Here is a 19,120-nt window from a genome sequence, read left to right as displayed (position 1 = left end):
ACTGAAATGCAGTACTGTGGTCTGGAATCAGGAGGCCAATTCTGGAACTATAATATATATATATTTTTGGAACTATAATATTTGATTACTAAGGGAATATGGTTTGCTTTTTCTTTTGTCCTTTAAAAATATATTTTTAAATTAAAAAATGTTATACTTGTTTTTGACTATCTTTTTAGGTAGCACGATAGTGTGTCTTTATATGGAATTTCAAATAATATTATTGTTTCATTTTTTTCACAGAGGTCTCAATTTCCCCTAGCCGTCAAATTAGTCATAAACATTCTAAATTTAGTATGTTCCATCAAAAATTTTCCCTTGGTCTTATTATTTTCTCACTTGTAATGTTTTCATTATTAGGAGAAGAGCAAGATATATAAAGGCTTTGGGGTAATTAAAAAAAAATCATACCCGTAGTTTCTCCACCACTTTCACCAGCACTATGTCAATCACTGAGACATTTTGCATCTCATTGGCATTCTCATCATTGACTAGAATCTAGTGTGAAACTCTGAGACATTTTCACCAGAGCCCTGGTTTTCTGGTATCTGGAAAACCTCATTTTAATGTTAAAACAGAAACATTAGAGCTAAAATTATATTATTAATTCAAGTTTTATTAAAGGCATTATTCATTTTTTATTTTTAAACTTATTTTTTTTTTTTTGCGGTACGCGGGCCTCTCACTGTTGTGGCCTCTCCCGTTGCGGAGCACAGGCTCCGGACGCGCAGGCCCAGCGGCCATGGCTCACGGGCCCAGCCGCTCCGCGGCATGTGGGATCCTCCCGGACCGGGGCACGAACCCGTATCCCCTGCATCGGCAGGCGGACTCTCAACCACTGCGCCACCAGGGAAGCCCTAAACTTATTTTTTATTTAAATGTGGAAATACTTCCTATAAGGATTATGGCTAAAATATTGAAATACATATTTCAATGAAAACAATAAAAGTATACAAAAAACATTAAAGGATGATGAATGAAAAACAATACATCAGAAAAAGGGATCACCCTTGCTATTTGTTATTAGGAGTAATAATTAAAATAATAACAATAGTGGCTACCAGTTGTCATATGCCCACTATGTTCTGGGCACCCTGCTAAGTACTATACAAATATCATCTTAATTCATCTTCCTAACAACTTACAAAGTATTATTATTTTCTTGTTGAGAAAATATAGAGGTCTCCATTTGAGAAATGAGACTACCAAGGGGAAAAATGAGTTCCAGAGGAGTTATATAACTTAACCTAGGACACACAGCTTAGTAATTAGCAGAGCCTATATTAGTACACAGAATTCAGGATACATTGCTGGAAGAATAATCTAAGCTGAGAGGGAAGAGAGGAAAAGATAAGGAAAGAAATGGTCGTAAGAAGCTAATGCTGTGGGTTACCAGCTAGATGAATGGTGTCCCTTTAAGAATTACTGACATCACCATGTGATTTGAACTGATTCCAGGGAAGAAAAAGAGAGAACACAGGGAAGGGGACTCTGGAGGGGAGGAAAATGTAAACTTCAAACGCAGTCTTAAGAATTTAAAAAAAGAAAAAAAAAAAGATAATGAACAGATCATAGTCTCTAAGAGTAAAAACTAAATTAAAAGAGTAAGTTAAAAAGTTCTTGAATACAAAACCTTTTGATAAAGATTTTATGGGGGACAATAATGAGACACTGCCCTTTGTAGAAAATATCCAAAATCTACCCAGATTGAGCATGTTGGGCAACTTGAATTTGATATAACTCACATATCCTTTTTAAGAGCAGATAAACTGCATCACTAAACTGTAAGGTTTAGACCCAATTACTTAATCCTTATTGTTACTTGATGTTCTTGCGGGTTTATTAAGTGTTCTCCATATTTTCCTATTGTTGTTCTGAGAGCATTTTAGAGGTTTCAACGTGATTACCCAATAACTATTTCATGTAATCCATAGAAAACAATACTCTACCTTTTTAAAAATGATGTAAGGCAGCATCCCCTCATTTTTCAAACAAGGCTGTAAATTAAACAGGGTAAGAAAAAGCATCCTCATTTGAAATATCGTGAAGCTGAGCCTCAGAGAGCTTCACCCATGATGGGCTGATCTGAGACTCACACCCAGAGCTCTGTGATTCCAGGGCCTACCCGCTGGACTGTGCACATCATGCCTTCATTCGCTGTGTTGGATTTCTCAAACTCTAGATCTCAGTGAAGCTCCCACGAAGAATATGTTTGAGAAATCAAGCTGTATCTAACTGCTATTTCACTTATATAGCAACCAATGCTGTTTCTGTGTTTCCACCATAGGGCACTGAGGACAAGATACAAAAGCATCATCATTTTAATCACTTTGCCCGCACAGTTTGTCTTTTAAGCTCCTTTTGGCAAACTTTAAAATAACTTGGCATCCCAACTACAGTAGTTACATACTTTTTTCTCAAAAGACAGTCTTTTCATGCTAATTCCCAGGTAACCAAAACTGCAAGGTCTGTTTTGGTTATTTAGTATCTCAATACTGGCTAAATAGGTTTAACAAAGCAAGGAATAATTATCATCAAGGTCCTAGACAAAAACAGATGACACACTCAAATTTGATAATTTGAATAGAGATTATTAAAGGGCTTATTTATACCATTGTGGCTGGACTGAAGGGGAGGCACAAGGGATAGCGGGGTATCCTTGGGGCTAGTTAACAGCAGGGCTCATTATCAACCCTAGACCTGAAAGGTGAGAAGTAGAAGAGGTTACCATCCTTTCAAAGGAGAAAATTGTATGGAGAAGGCTGCTCTGGCAGGAGCGTAACCTTGGGCAAAGAGTCACAGCCAGATCTAGTAGATCCTTCAGGGAGTTGCTTCCTTGTCTTGCTGCAGATCCCATTGGCCAGCCCCAACCAGAAGCCAGAGGGCAGGGTAGCCCACTGATACAATCGAGAGAGATCAGACCAGCTGACAAGAAACAGTGGAGAAGGGAAGAGGATGGATCTGGAAGGGCAAATGGAAGATAGCTAGCTTAGGAATCCCAGAATGTTGGATCGGGAAGAGTGTTGTAATCCCGGTGAATTATATTTATTAGGAGGAAAGCATAACTCAGAGATATGGTCCATTAGAGTTCTGGATAAATCAGAAGCTTCTAAAGTCCTCTTAACTGCTTGTCATCCCTCATTTTCTAGACCGCTACCTACCTTCTCAACCTCTTTCCCTGAGACAGTCCTTTAAGTCTGAAATCACCAGTTAATTTATGTAGTCATGATTTTATTTTCTGTTTCACTTCTTGCCCATTGTTCTTATATTTTGCCTCATATTTTCCAGCTATTCTGCTTTTTGGCCATGAATAAGAGAAATAAAACCCAAAAGACAGAGGGTATTTGGAGATTGCTCTAAAGAGAGATAAAACCTAAAAGACAGAGGGTATTTGGAGATCGCTCTAAAGAGAGAGAAAACCTAAAAGACAGAGGGTATTTGGAAATTGCTCTAAAGAGAGAGAAAACCTAAAAGACAGGGTATTTGGAGATTGCTCTAAAGAGAGATAAAACCTAAAAGACAGAAGGTATTTGGAGATTGCTCTAGAATCAGAAACTACCTGTGAGGTTATCAGGGTCAGAAAGTTTTATAAATAGCATAACATACAGTTGGGCCTCCCATTGCAGAGCACAGGCTCCGGACGCGCAGGCCCAGCGGCCATGGCTCACGGGCCCAGTCACTCCGAGGCATGTGGGATCTTCCCGGACCGGGGCACGAATCTGTGTCCCCTGCGTCGGCAGGCGGACTCTCAACCACTGCGCCACCAGGGAAGCCCTAAATTTAATTTTTGAAAAATAATTATGTATTTTGTAAAATGATGAAAAATATGAGTGGAAACCTTTAGAAGAATGTGAAAAAATAACCCTTCCCTTTTACGAGCCTCAGGGAGCTCAGGAGAATTTATGAAAATAATAGTAATTCAAGAGAGAAGATAGACAAATTAGATTAAGAAGAATTTTTAGGAGTTGTGTTAGGACAACCAGAAGGAAAATAGTATAACAATATAATCTCTGGGTGTGGCTCCAGGCAGGTAGGGCTTTCACGTTCAACAAATGCAACACCCTCTGCTTTTCCATCTTCCTAAATTTGCAAACACATGACCAGCCACGGTGTTTTTTACATTAAACTTCCACACATGGGATTTCTCTTGCTCTCTCCCTCTTTCTGTTTTGTCTCCGTCTTTCTCATTCTCTTTCTCTCTGCCGAGATCTCTGTCTTGTTTTCTCTCTTACTGTTCTTAATTATTTAACTGATAGCAATTCTATTACTGATCTACTGAGTCACTAGGGCTGAGTTTCAGAAACCCTGTCTTCAAGGTGGCAATAGATGCAATCTTGTTTTTTTTAAAAAAAGTGAACTCAGGCCTATCTTTCATTCTTTTGGCAGGATGGCTTGACGCCCCTTCATTGCGCTGCAAGAAGTGGACATGACCAAGTGGTGGAGCTTCTGCTGGAGCGGGGGGCTCCCTTGCTGGCAAGGACGAAGGTGAGATTATGAGGAAGATGGGATCCAACAAACTCTTTAAGACATTTTTTTGATAATCTCTGTTTTTCTTGAAATCAAAGCATCAGCCAAGCATATTCTAGTTGCTCAATATTTGTGTTCAAGGAAAGAGTAATAGATATCAAACTTTTTAAATTATTTAAAATAAAAAAATGCATTAAAGGGACCTCCCTGGTGGCGCAGTGGATGGGATTCTGCACTCCCAATGCAGGGGGCCTGGGTTCGATCCCCGGTCAGGGAGCTAGATCCCACATGCATGCTGCAAATAAGAGTTCGCATGCCACAACTAAGGAGCCCGCCCACCGCAACTAAGACCTGGTACAACCAAATAAAGAAATAAATATTAAAAAAAAAAAAAAAAAAAATGCATTAAGATGTATTAAATGTATAACTTCAAGTTCTTTCTATATTTTTACCTGCTATTCTCTCTGCAGATGGAAATGTAAATATTACTCTATTATACGTGAATGAGAATATTATATATAAGTGAGAAATTTCTTACATTTTATTAGTCTACATTTTTATGATTCTCTGAGATGACTATAAAATATATATAAAAACTGTCTGTTATAAAACTGTCTTTTAAAGAAGCACAAGTAGCAATACAAGATAAGTCTTTTGGCTCTCCAATCTTTATCTCTTAGACAATACTAGTAGAAAGAATTACTCACCGGTGGTGTTGGTTGATTATAATTGGGATTAATAGGTGATGTGGAAAGCATGAGTTAGAATAGACCAGCTACAAAGAACCAATAAACAAGCATACTGTTCTCTATGGCACAGTACATCTAGTATTTTTTGTCTCATTTCATCAACATGCCCAACCATGGGGAAAACTCTTATCCATATAGATAGAAACCAAGTGATGAGCTGATTTGTTGGAGGTTTTCTTTGGGTTACCAGAAAATATCATGAGACGAAATTTGAAGATAATCACACAGAGTTATTTAATGGGACATGTAACAACCCTCGGATCCTTAACTACAACAAAAATTTAGACAAGGGACATGTCTTAATATTTTCCCCCTATTTCATCTCCCCCATCCCCTGAACATGATTCATATCAACTGATGCTGTTACTAGGGTAAGGTGAGAAAAATAAGGCAGCAAACACAGCAAATATTTTTAAATTTTTGTTATATCTTAATTGAATATTTAGTTGATATCATTTGGAGCAAAACTGGCCCACACATTCAAAATTTGTATAGAACGAACTCAGTCTTTAGGGATGTGCCACGCAGATCATGAAAGGGTGGCTTCAAATCAGAAATATATGAAGATGAGAAATAAATCATCTGCATTATTTTTATTCTCATACCTATACTGAGAATGTTGTAGAGATCTGTCTTTAAAATGTAACATTTTGGGCTGGGTCATGCAAAGATAATTATGGAAAGTTTTCTTGAGGAAACGGATTGAAATTTAAATGGAAATAACAACATTTCAGACTAGTCATGTTATAACCAGTAAAAGGCCCATCTCAAATTGAGGGTAGGTAGATATACTGTTGCACAAACCATAAAATAATCTCATCTACAGAATCTGCCAGTAATTGTCATATCACTAATGAAGACCATGGGTTACCTAGATGGAACATTTTTAATGGCCTTCTTGTAAAATCAAATATCATTCATATATAAGGATGCAGCATAAAGCATCATATAAGGTTACAGCATAAAGCATTCATATGTAAGCATACAGCATAAAGCATCTGTGGCTGCATAATCTGCGACTGTCCTACACTGTTGAAATCACCTTCCTGGTTGAGAATGTTGGGCCTTTGGCCTATTCTGGCTTCTTTATCCAGACAGTTTCTGCTTCTTTGAATATAATGACTGCCAAACTAAATCCTTGGTCAACAGTTATTTTCTAGTGACTGTATTTGCATTGATTAGTAAGAAAGGACAATAGTCCCCTTCTTTTAATGGGCAAATATTTTCTAATTTCGCTTTTTCCTATAAGCTTGTTTATTAAATTTTTAAAAATGAGAGTCTCACCTAGACTAATAATTATCAGTGAACTACTGGGCTGTCTTGTATCCCTGCTGTTGACCTTCTCTGAGGATTAAGTCTAAAGCTGTTTTTGGCAGTATCAATGATGATAAATTTAGATTATCCTCAAAATTTTAAAGTTGGGAGGTCATTGACACATGGTCCATACTTGCCTTATACTTTTCTAGCTCTTATCTGACTGCTTTCACCAAATCCAATTTACGCCTCATGACAGAAAAAAGAATTTCCGAGCAGTGTGGATCTCAGAGATGATCAAAGTCTCCTTCTCTCCCTGATCCACCCACTTGCTCCTCCTGCATCCACTTTCCCCACCATTGAGAAGTAAAGAAATTCATGCAGAGAGATGAATTGAATGTAGATTTCTATGTATGGAACTGGATACAGATAATTTGAGCATCAGCTATTACTTGTTTTTGTACATCTAATATTGCCCTGATAATTGTGGGCCAACTGAATTGCTACACGTACTATATATTCATTCATGAAAGACCTGTTAATTTTTGCCTAAGAATATCACAGTTATGAAATTAAACATTCTTTTATCTTTCCTCTCTGCCAAACATAATCTGCTGTATGTTTAGGTATCAAGTGGAAATTATTTTTCTCTGCTGCCAATGGTTCCAGAGATCAAGAATTGTTTGTCGTGTTTCAGAATCTGAAAGTAATGACTAAAATGTGGTCTTGGTTTGGTTTGGTTTTGATGCGCAGAATGGGCTGTCTCCGCTTCACATGGCTGCCCAAGGAGACCACGTGGAATGTGTGAAGCACCTGCTCCAGCACAAGGCGCCTGTTGATGACGTCACCCTGGACTACCTGACGGCCCTCCACGTTGCCGCACACTGTGGTCACTACCGTGTAACCAAACTCCTTCTGGACAAGAGAGCCAATCCAAACGCCAGAGCCCTGGTAAACCTAGCCCAGTCCACATTAACTGAATACAGATCGACATAAGCAAACCCGCATTGATTGACCAATGGTTGTAGGCACAGCAGTGCATGGTTATAGATGTGTAGTTAATTCTAAATTTGTCACCTCCCACAAGCCGCCTGCCTACTTCATGCCTTCACAGTTTGCTATTAAATGATGGCAAGGATAGATTTAAGAGAACACCAAGGTAACATTTCCATAATTAGCAACTCATAGGTATGAAACCTCTGGAGTGATAGCATTTTTAAACGGAATATAGAAGTTGAAAAATAGGCAATTATCAAGTGAGTTCTAGACACCTCTATATAGAGTCAGAATAAAATTGTAAAAAAGTTGAACTTTATTAATTTCTTTTTGACAAAGAAAGTTTTAAAGTGGCGAATAGATTTTACTACGTAAGATAATATAAAATGTAAGCCTGTGAAGAATTCACTTGGAGATATTCCTTATTGACCTGATTACTCAGCCACAGGCTAATGCAGAAGTAATGCTTAGGGTCTTCTTGCTTCAGGAAGCATTTTATATAAACTATTTCAGGAATTGCTCAGGAGAAATCTGCAAGAGGCTGTCCCTAGACCAGCTTGTGTTTCTCCCAAGTTCTAATATTGAATAAATCTTCTTGCTTCACTTATATTTTAACCATAATCATTGGAAGTATTAGACATGTACTAATTTATGCCTCTTGTTTCTTAATTCTCCAACTAAAAGCAAACCCTTTTTTCTATTTGTTAAATGGTTTATGTAAGTTAAATTAGTCTTTAGACAATCAATATTTAAGAGAATGTCATTAGAATTAGCAAATATTAATCTTATTTTTACTAGAAAATTTCCATTGGAATCAATTTATTTATTATTGCCTGGGAAGCAACTATACTTTTAGGTTTATGTGCCATTATGTAAGGATATTTATTTTCTTATAAGGAGGAAAGTACTCATTTTCATTTGGATAGTGGTCAATAAGCATGTAAATATCACATTCTAATCACTGCAGATCTTTTAAGTGCTGCACATACATGTAGTTATTTATATCTGGCTTATTACACAGCTCATAAATGGGAAATTACTTAACAAATATTGTGAACAGTAATGTCATTAGGTTAAAGAAAGTCATATGCTTTCCTGAGAACTGCTAGTGTAGAAAAATATTGACTGATAAACAGTCCCTATTGGGACATGCAAAATTGTTAACTAGCAGAATAGATACGATTCTATGTAGAGACATCATTGTTCAGACAAAAATATAATACTTAAATATAACACATAAGGATTAAGCATGGGGCTAGTTAACAAATTTTTATGTAGTTTCCCCTAATTGCTGCACATTAGCTCAGTATGGAAAGTTAGAAAATACCTTAAAGACTTCTCCACATTCCTTTGCTTCTAAGAGATACCTTCTTCCAGTTATTCCAAAAATTCTCCATACTTATTTTGAAAATATTTGGGAACTTAATAATCATTTCTTTTTGAAACAAAATGTATGTGATTGACATAAGTTATAAAAAATATGTTATATTAAAATATAAGAAATATAACTTCTGGGTATTAAATATTATCAACATAAATAATGATTTCCACTAACATGCAACAACTCCTCATAAAAACTTTTTAATATAAACATAACTTCTGGATATAAAAAAATTATCAACACAAATAACAATTTCTGTTAATTTGTAACACCTATTCCCTAAAGAAAATAGTAGCTAGGCTGAAACATTTATTATAGTCATGTTCTTAGATTTTTGAAGTAAAACAGGTAATGATTTTTCCCTTTAAGAAATAGCTCATCATCAGAAAGACACATGCTTATCTTTGATGCATCTTTAAGCCATTCCATAATCTGACCAATCAGTATACTTTAAAACATTTTAGAACTTGTAAAGTATAATTGCCTCTGTTTTTTCCTTCTTGGAAGAGTAGGCCCACCCATGTAATTTTCTTCCTTTTTGTTTTCTCTGTAACCACGCGAACAATGCCGTACCTGCCCACCACATACAAACCAAGTTCAGAACCTCCAGGAATACACCACCACTTTCTCTCTAAATCCAACACCTACAGCACTTGAAGAAATGGTCGCACTACATGAGGATGTAACATTACTGCCTGCAATGTGCCAGCATGGAGTTGTGTGAGAATCATTTCTGCATGTTTTCAACTAACTTGATTGTCTTTTGCACAGAATGGTTTTACTCCACTGCACATTGCCTGCAAGAAAAACCGCATCAAAGTCATGGAACTGCTGGTGAAATATGGGGCTTCAATCCAAGCTATAACAGAGGTAGAAAAATGTTTCAGCTTGTCACGAAACATTCCTTCTCTTACTCCTTCTTCCCCTTCCTTCTGCCCATCTTCTGTCCTCTTCACTCAAGCATTATTTATCTGAAGAAGCCCCAAAGCCCCCACCGGTGCAGAGGAGTAAAACTGCTGTCGCTTTGTTTCGCAGTCTGGCCTCACACCAATACATGTGGCTGCCTTCATGGGCCACTTGAACATTGTCCTACTTCTGCTGCAGAATGGAGCCTCTCCAGATGTCACTAACATTGTGAGTATGGCTTGGGTCAGAATAACCACAGGGAGAAAGAGAGGAAGCGTGTGGGTGTGTAGGGATGTTTTGTGTGTGTGTGTGTGTGTGTGTGTGTGTGTGTGTGTGTGTGATCAAAGCTCAGTGGCTGAGCTTTGAGAAGAGCCCCCGTGATAACGTATTATTGAAATAATTGCTAGAAGGTCGCTGAGAGGAACCTCCATAGGGTAAGAAATGTTTTAGAAAGTAATAAAATGGAAGCTGTGGAATAAGACTGTGTCAGCTTCCTGGTGCAGATAAATTGAACATGCATCTTAAATACACTTATAAAACAAAATACATTTTAAAAGCTCCTCTGAACGTGAAGAAATGATTGATTGGAATAAAATGTTCAGGACTCACTCTACTTGCTTGAGTGAATCACATTCCAGGAAATTTTGGTTAAAATATTAAGTCAATACCATAATCAATTCTATCAAACGATTAACCAGAGATAGACCGATATTAGAAGATTTTTTACTTAATATCAAATTCTCCCTCCCTCCTTCAGTTACATGGATTTTCCATTTTCTAACCTTACTTTGATTTTTCCTTTTGATTTGGTTGGCTGAATTAGTTATAACTTGCAACTTTTTCATGTATCCTGAAATCCATGTTGGTCTTCAGACAACTTTTGTTCTGACAATAAATGCTGGATATTCCAGAATTCTTCTACCTAATATAAATTAGGATTTTTACTTCCCATTTCTTTATATTTCTCTCATTTTCTTGGTGTCAACCCAGTTAAACTTTGATCATTGAATACAGATTTTCTCCTGAGCAAGAGAACTTGCTCTGTACAAAATACTGTCATGTATTTGAAGCTCACCAGGACCCACTGGAATATTGAGATTTTTAAAAAAGTATTCAACAGAAATAACTCCCCAAATAAATCTTAGTGCTTATTATTAAAATGAATCATATTTTCAAAAGCAATTGGTTTACTATTGTTGCTAATTTTTGGTATTCCATTCCTTTTGAGTTGTGAAATGGAATGTTCAATTTTACTTTTTATTCATATTCCCTTTCATTTTCTCATTTCCTTGTATTTTATACACTGTTTCTGTGCTGAAGTTTCTGATGCATGGACAAAATCCATGTGAAATAAATTTATTTGATTTTAAATATGTGTTAATACCTCTCTTCATATTATTCACAATTGGAGTATAAAACCATCAAAGAATTGAAATATAGTCTGTATTTATACACCCCCCTAATTACAGCTTACGGATCCTAAAGTAACAATATATGCTAATTTAAAATTTCTCCACGAAGGATAAGAGTAATTTCACAACATGCCAATTTGAGTTTAATTTATGGTCACTTCTTAGAACTTTAAAAGATATCAATAGCATCCTTTTTCTGTTCAGAGATGACCACCTCCCTTTTTAAAATTGAGACCTACACAAACCAGTACCTTTTTTTTTTTTTTTTTTTTTTTTTTTTTTGCGTTACGCGGGCCTCTCACTGTTGTGGCCTCTCCCGTTGCGGAGGACAGGCTCCGGACGCGCAGGCTCAGCGGCCATGGCTCACGGGCCCAGCCGCTCCGCGGCATGTGGGATCCTCCCAGACCGGGGCACGAACCCGTGTCCCCTGCATCGGCAGGCGGACTCTCAACCACTGCGCCACCAGGGAAGCCCCAAACCAGTACCTTTTAAAAGAAGTTCTCTGAGTACTTTCCCACTGTACTGTATTTTCCTTCTTTGCATTAAAATGCCTACAGGATCTCAGGAGCAATGGTAATACTATGTGAAATTATATTATCATAGTATCATAGACAAGTATATTCTATGCAATGCTTGATTGAAATCCCCCATGTTAATTTTTCTGAGGGGAGATTTTTGCAAAATCATCAAAGAAAAGCCACATGAAATGATTGTATGATTTTGCGGCACTCTTAATTTGCTTCTTAACTGACCAATTCCAAATTATTTGATGGTTATGTATTTGCTCCATATTGATATACTCCACTCCGCAAAAAAAATGAAAACAAAACCAAAAAACTATATGGGCTACATATAGATTTTCAAATAAAAAACAAATTTTTATTTGTTAAACAAAATCAATTAAAACAATAAAAATGTTGACATATTTAGGTTCTTGAATACTCCCAAATTTGGCAATTGCTATATTAAACTTTAAATTCCACCTGTTGTCATTATAAAGTTCTTCATTTTGTTTTATCTTCTCATTCGTCCATTACATACTCTTTCTCTTCAGCCTTCTCAAAACAAATACTTGAGAGCCACCTGCCAATGTAATCCTCTTCTCAAATGTGTTTCCTAGTTGCTTTTTGTTTGTTCATTTTAATTTTTGTATGATGTGTCCTTCAGAGAGCAGATACCATGTACACAGGGTTACCAGATAAGATACAGGACTCCTGGTTAAATTTGAATTTCAGATAAACACCAAATAATTGTTTTTAGTATAAGTATGTACCATGCAATAGTTGAGACACACTTATACTAAAATAATTATTCTTTGTTGGTCTGGAATTCAGATTTAACTGGCCATCCTGTATTGTGATATGCTAAATCTGGCAACCCTACATTTAGAGGAATTTAACTTTCTCTAGCAGTGGGATGCCTGTGAACTGGTGTATTCTCAGAACGTGAGGATATAGCTGCTGCATCCAAAACTCTCTGCAGGTTGATTAAGAAACGGTGTGAACACTGACTGCCTGCTTGCTGTGTCAGAGTTGGTCATTTCCTGACCCCAAAGTACCCTACCCTTGAAGCCTTTGTGTGTTGCCTGAAATCATGTTGCATTTTTGAATGCAGTGCTGTCTGTTGTGCTTTGATGCTTTACAACTGATGCAGCCAAAGTGGAAGTCAATGTAGCTGTCAGCAGTCAGTTTTAACAACTGGGGGAGGGGCATGAAATGTAGTACCTGCTTCGGACATGAGCATACCCATTCTCCTGCCAGTCTTGTTTTTGTCTCAAAATTCACTCCAAGTGTGAAGTGTACCAATAACTCAACCATGTGCAGATATTATTACCGCAAATCTCCCTTTCCAGAAGGCTCACAAATGCACTTGAAAACCTAGAAAGCCAGTTGTAATACATCTATAATCCAAAGTATTCATTGACAACTGTGGGAGTAGAAAACCCAGCACTTTTGGAGCTGTCCACAATGCAAAGTGGGGGACAATCGAGTTTTTCTCTTCTTACAGCAAATCAACGGATTCATGACTAAGTTCACACTTCATATTATGTTTAAGAATTTCCCCTAATCCTTAAAGTTAATGAGCTTAAGATAAGGAAAACAGAGCATTGAATAAGATGAGGTGCCCAGTAACTAAGAAATGGAACCTACTGATTAAAATATATATACCCTCTTTCATTTTCTTATTTATACTTATGTATAAACAAGGGTAACATAATATAAAAAGGTAAAGGCAATTTACATAAAGGTCAGTTACCCAAAAATCATTAAATAAGAATTAAACAAGACCATTGTTTTAAAGTAGAGAGACCATTTGCATATATATGTATATATAATGTTTTCTTTGTATATAATGTTTAATACTTTAGGTTTTATATCTAATTTGTCAATTTCAAATGTGTAAACATCATAAAAACAACTTATTTTAAGCATAAATAAAGGTACTAGAAATACTAAGACTAGTATTTGAAACCTTTTAGATTTTGAAAACCCCTCATTGATAAAGTTTGGCTTGTAAGCGTATAAATTCATCGCTGAGTAGGTACTCCTGAGGCCTCTTTGATTTAACTTCTTATAAGGAAACTCATTTTTTGTCTTCATTCTACTAAAATTAGTAAAATTGTTGTACTATTATAAGACTTAGAAATGGAATAAAGATTTGAGGGGTTTTTTTTTTAGAGGCAGGTTTTAAGTGATATAGAAAAGTTAGAAATCATGGCTGTCTGAAGAGGAAAAATCTTGCCGTACATCCGAAGTCTGAAAAGTACTGCTGTTCCAGTCATGTTATTTTATGTAATAACATACTCCAAATACATTTACTCTACAAAAGTCAAAAGATGTCATCAGAAAATAAGGCCATTAGAGGATAAATGAATTATCAACAAAAAGAGGATTAGCATAGACATCCAGTTTAATGCTCTCAAATTCAAATCATTGGAATTGAATTTCTCATAACTTCATAAGGAATGGGTCTCTGAATACTAGCAAAAAATGAACTCTGAGCTAAGTACCAAACTAAAGTCTGTCTTAAATCTGGGTTTAAGGGTTTGTTGTGCAAGTAATCAGAAGAAATTATTCACTGGAATTTGTCAAACGTTATCCAGTTACCTCAACCAACGTTGAAATCAATTTAGTTTATTTGGACTAGTTTACCTGGTTGAAATCAACCTTATTTTCTCGTATAGTTGTGGTGACTAAAATAACTTTTATTGCAATATCTTATTCTTTTATAACTGTAAAATTGTTTGAAAGAATGAATCCCTGCTTTCTTTAGAACTACATGTGGTTTTAAAATATGCAGATTGAAAAAAAACCCTTCTCTTAGAGGCAGTAATTAACAGGCTTCCCAATGAGAAAATTCTCTGATGTCTAACCATCATCCTTCATGCTGCAGGTTAAGCTACCTTTTTCTGATAAGTGTGTCTTCCTTGATGCAGCATGAAGCTACTTGAGGAGACACCTGAAGCTCAGTGCTGCCCACCTCAACTGATGGCACTGTTAACATTGCTTTACTCATCTCTCGGTATTTCTCTCAAGTAACTGTCTGTTATTAAATACGCTCATCAATAACAAGCAGAGGACCTCCTGGGCAAATCAGATTCCTCGTATGAACAGTCTTTATCTAGTCTGACAACACAAAGATAAAGCCAAAGTAAAAAAAATAGTTTATTTCAGAAGTAAATTTTGAATTGTGAAAAGAAATAACATGTATGGTAACAGATGATGTGATTTTTTTGCACTGTGTTGACTAGATTGGCAGCATCTAGAGTTTCTCAAAAACGGGATAGAGCTGTAATCACATATTTAAGTGTGACAGATTTTAGATTTGAAGGATGAAAGGTAACTTCATACCACCAAAAGCAATTTAGGTTATGCCACGTTGACTGTGAAGTTAAACCTCAGGGTATCCTGAATGTTTGGGTAAGTTCACTGGTTTGTCATGAGTGAAAAAAAAATTAAACGCTTGTCTTATCCTTTTGAAGATGGAGAAGATACTGTTTTTCCAGACTAAACAATTATGGAATAATTATACCTTTTCATAGATTTTCGGATATAATGCTATCTTTCACAAAAAGGCACATTTTTATTCTATGCCATGCAGAGCAGTGGGTTTACTTATGATTGAATGATCTTTGTTTCCTGGCAGCGTGGGGAGACTGCACTGCACATGGCAGCCCGGGCGGGGCAGGTGGAAGTGGTCCGATGCCTCCTGAGAAATGGTGCCCTTGTCGATGCCAGAGCCAGGGTAGGTGCTGGTGCTTGCGGTTTTCTTCTGTTACGTGCATGAGTTCTATCTTTAAGAGATGCCGCTATTCTTCATCTCTTGATGTGGAAATGCCAAGGACTGTAAGTGAAAACATCAATTCAGTGACAGTTTTTCAGGCAAAAGTGAAATGGTACGGTAAATATACACAATGGAAAATGCACTTCAATTTCAGAAACATTAGCGTTTGAAAAAATAATACAATTTAGTATCTAAGAAATTTGGCATTGACTAACATTTTAATAAATTTTTTTTACTTATGAAAGCCCTTCCACATATATCTTCATTTTCATGAATTTTAACATTTTAACCTATATTATATAGATACTATATATATTAAAATTTATTTCTTACCACCAAAGCCAATCAAATTTCCATAGGCATTCCTTACTAGTAACTTAAAGACAAACCATATTCAAAGTTTTATTGTTTCCCTTCATCTGTTTTACTTTCCTCATTTCTATAATGAGTTCTACTTTTCTTCTTACTTTGATTTTCCATACTTAGGCATTCTACCCTTCCACTATTCCAAAATAAATGAATTTTGGCCCGGGAGATTGTGTGATTGGATTCTCCTATTTCTGATTCCCACAACTTGACTTTTTTTCTTCTTCTTTTTAAAAAATGTCCCTTCCCAGTTGCTTTTTTCACCTTCTTCCTTTACACTGAATATTTTATCAATATCTTCTGTTTCCTTTTCCACGCTGTTTCATTAACTTTCGCACTAGCACCTTTGGGATTCTCATGGAATATTTAAACACTTTCGCTTCTTTTTCAATATTTGATATATCTAAGCTAGAACTCACTTCACCTTGAATCCTACCGTAGTGAGTCCATTTTCAAAACAGTATTGTATTGGAATGAAAACATTCAGCTGGAAACATACAAATTGTCATTTCAGACAAGTCATTTCACTTCTGGGTCTTTATTATTAAAATATAAGGGTTGGACTTAGAAACCTTGAAACTCCTTTCCAGACTTCTTAACATTCTCTGACTCTATGAATTTTATAGCATTTTTTTCCACAGACCTTCATGCAGAATCCAGTGATACGTGGGCCGCCTTCATTACTCTAGTAGTTTTAATTTTTTTCTGCCTTTCTATCCATTGTACAAGTAGTGTAATTTATGTTCTTTGGTACTCATCATTGGCATTTTATGCTCTTATATATTGAATGCTTTTGTTATTCAAACTCTCTTCTTCCCTGCCTTGACATTTTTCTTGTTTCCCTTCCCCACCCCCTTAAAGACTATTTTTTAAAAGCAGTTTTAGTTCCACAGCACAATTGAGAGGGAGGTGCAGAGGCTTCCCATAGGCCCCCTGACCCCATAGTCTTCCCAGTTACGAGCATTCCCCACCAGAGTGGTACATTGGTTGTGAGTGACGAACCTACATTGATACATCATTATTCCCCCAAGCACCTAGTTTACGTTAGGATTCACGCTAGGTGTTGTACATTCTATGGGTTTGGACAAACATATAATAACATGTATCCATCCTTATAGTATCATATAGAGTAGTTTCACTGCCCTAAAAATCCTCTGTGCTCTGCCTAGTCTCATTTCCTTTTAAGTTTACCTGGCAATTCAGCTGTTAAAAAAAAATTTATGGTCCGTCAATGCGCTCTGAATATCTTGAACTTCATTAATTTTACCAGAAATTGTGGTAGTGTTCCTGGTAAATATTTTGTAATCCATACTTAATAATAAAAGGGTTTCTCATGAATCCCTCTTAATATAAAATAAAACTGCTTAATAGTTTGTAGTCAAATTCCCACATGCATGCACTTCTGAAAGCTCCCTCTCTTAACTGAATACCATTGCTCTACAATTCACTCTCTTCCAAAGGGGAGATAGTTAAAATTATACCCAGTACTACACTGATCTCCAAGGTCAAGATCTCTGGGTAGTCTGTGTTCTTCTCTATCAGGTGTAGAAATAATACCTCATGGTTATATAATCATGGGGCTAAGTCATATTTATGCCTACTCCCAATATATAATGAAAGAAAAGTCATATCATCACAATAATATCTCTCAGTTCAAAGTGCAAGCAGCATTCTCTATTCACCAGTCAAGAGCATAAGACATATTTTGCTGTACAGACTGGAAGGCTGGGGCTGCAGTGGCATAAGTTCCTGGGTCAGCCAATGTGCTTGTCCCCAGGGCCCTGCCCTCAGGAAGGTCCTTTCTTGTCCAATGTCCACCATGGACATAGCTGAGAGGGCCGCTGGGACCTGCCCTTTTAGGAGTTCTCTTGCTTTAGGTGCCCGTATTCTGTTGGCACAATACAGGGGCCTGGCATTTGCTTTAGGGATTGAGCAATCACAGGGCCCCTAGTCTTAAACTCACTTGAAACTTAACTCACTTAAAACTTTAGTTAACTGCTGGCATATATGGTTCCTGGGAATCCTGTTAGCTAGTAACTTACAGCAGAAATTTTATCAAACATTTGAACCCTGTCCCAGCCTTTGCTATTTCTGTCTTTTGGTAAAAGGAGTTGGGGCTCAGCAAGTTTCCCTAATTTTGGAAACTAGCAGTGATGGTAAGGCAGAGCTCACGTCTTCCTGGATCAGGCTGTATCACTGTCAGTGATGCTTTATGGTGAGAGAATTATTGCCCCTTATATTTGGAAGAGGTCTAGAGGATCAAGCTGCCCACATTTTTTTCTTTAGCTCTTCCCACGAATATTATCTTCTGTGATTTCCCAATTCTTTGCCTTGGATTGAATTAGCTTTAGCTTGGGGTGGCAAATTCAACTTTTGCAATTCTACAAGGAGGTTTGGGGAAACAATTACCCAAACCTCCAAGGTCTTATAATCTCTGATTACAGGTAGAAAGACTTTCTTATCAAATTTGTAGGTTCTTCCCTTTTCCACTTTCAGATAGGAGCGTACCAAAAGTTGAAGAAAATGGGCAAAACAGCTTATTTCTTAACTTCCTTTTTTTGAGAAAAACAAGTACCTTAATGCTCTGAGAACCAAGAGACACTGATCGATAATTTAACCAGTTACTTGGCCACCACCAGTCAAGGACTGCTGCTTCTCAGCTATGGATTAAGGGGTCACCATTGCCCTAACGCTCCCCCTCGCTCACTGAAAACACATGTTAGAGTGTGTCACTTGTAATACCCACCTCAATCAAATTCTGCTGGGCAGAAGTCCAAGCAGGAAACCCAGAAACGACAGATGTTCATGATAGCTCTCCTCAAGTTCTTTGGTCTTTGATTGTGTTTTGCTGTCCATTTATTTTTGTAACTTTTAATTCTCTCCATTCCTCTCTTTTCTCCTCTGTATTTCAGAGAAAGTTGTATCTTTCAAGTGTTGTCTGTCTCCCTTCCTATTGAGAGACCTCTTGTCCTGTTAGTTTTCTTAGAGGCCATCATATTGTATCTCTTTCTGTGGAAGGAATAGACAAAGAAATGTCTTTAGAATCCAATGCCTGAATTCAAGTTCTGTTTTCATAGCTGTGTAACCTTGGACAGTCCTGGAAAACTCATTTAATTCCTCTTAATCTCTTTTCACTGGAAAATGGTTGAATAATATATGTTACGCCTTCCTTTCAGGTCTAAGTATAGGACTTGTCAGGTATGCATCATACATGAAGGAAGTTTATAAGGTGCAAATCTTTCTAAAATTCCAATTCTATTGCTAAAATAATTGTACTATGACATTTATTATTTAGTTCTTACCAC

At 36.8% G+C, this 19,120-nt stretch overlaps 1 protein-coding gene across 5 annotated transcripts in view; it reads left to right on the top strand.

The window, feature by feature from the left end:
- Positions 1–19,120, top strand: part of ANK2 (ankyrin 2) — a 574,287-nt gene that overhangs the window by 434,246 nt on the left and 120,921 nt on the right. For all 5 annotated transcript variants that reach the window (XM_032631821.1, XM_032631822.1, XM_032631820.1 and 2 more), the window contains 5 exons: positions 4,387–4,485; positions 7,224–7,421; positions 9,619–9,717; positions 9,883–9,981; positions 15,312–15,410. In XM_032631821.1, the coding sequence (XP_032487712.1) occupies positions 4,387–4,485; positions 7,224–7,421; positions 9,619–9,717; positions 9,883–9,981; positions 15,312–15,410 (594 nt within the window). The remainder of the gene's footprint in view (positions 1–4,386; positions 4,486–7,223; positions 7,422–9,618; positions 9,718–9,882; positions 9,982–15,311; positions 15,411–19,120) is intronic.

The sequence above is a fragment of the Phocoena sinus genome, chromosome 5 (genome assembly GCF_008692025.1).
Source record: "Phocoena sinus isolate mPhoSin1 chromosome 5, mPhoSin1.pri, whole genome shotgun sequence".
Classification (NCBI taxonomy): Eukaryota; Metazoa; Chordata; class Mammalia; order Artiodactyla; family Phocoenidae; genus Phocoena; species Phocoena sinus.
The sequence above is the reverse complement of the archived record's forward strand: the minus strand, read 5'-3'. Positions and strand labels throughout refer to the sequence as shown.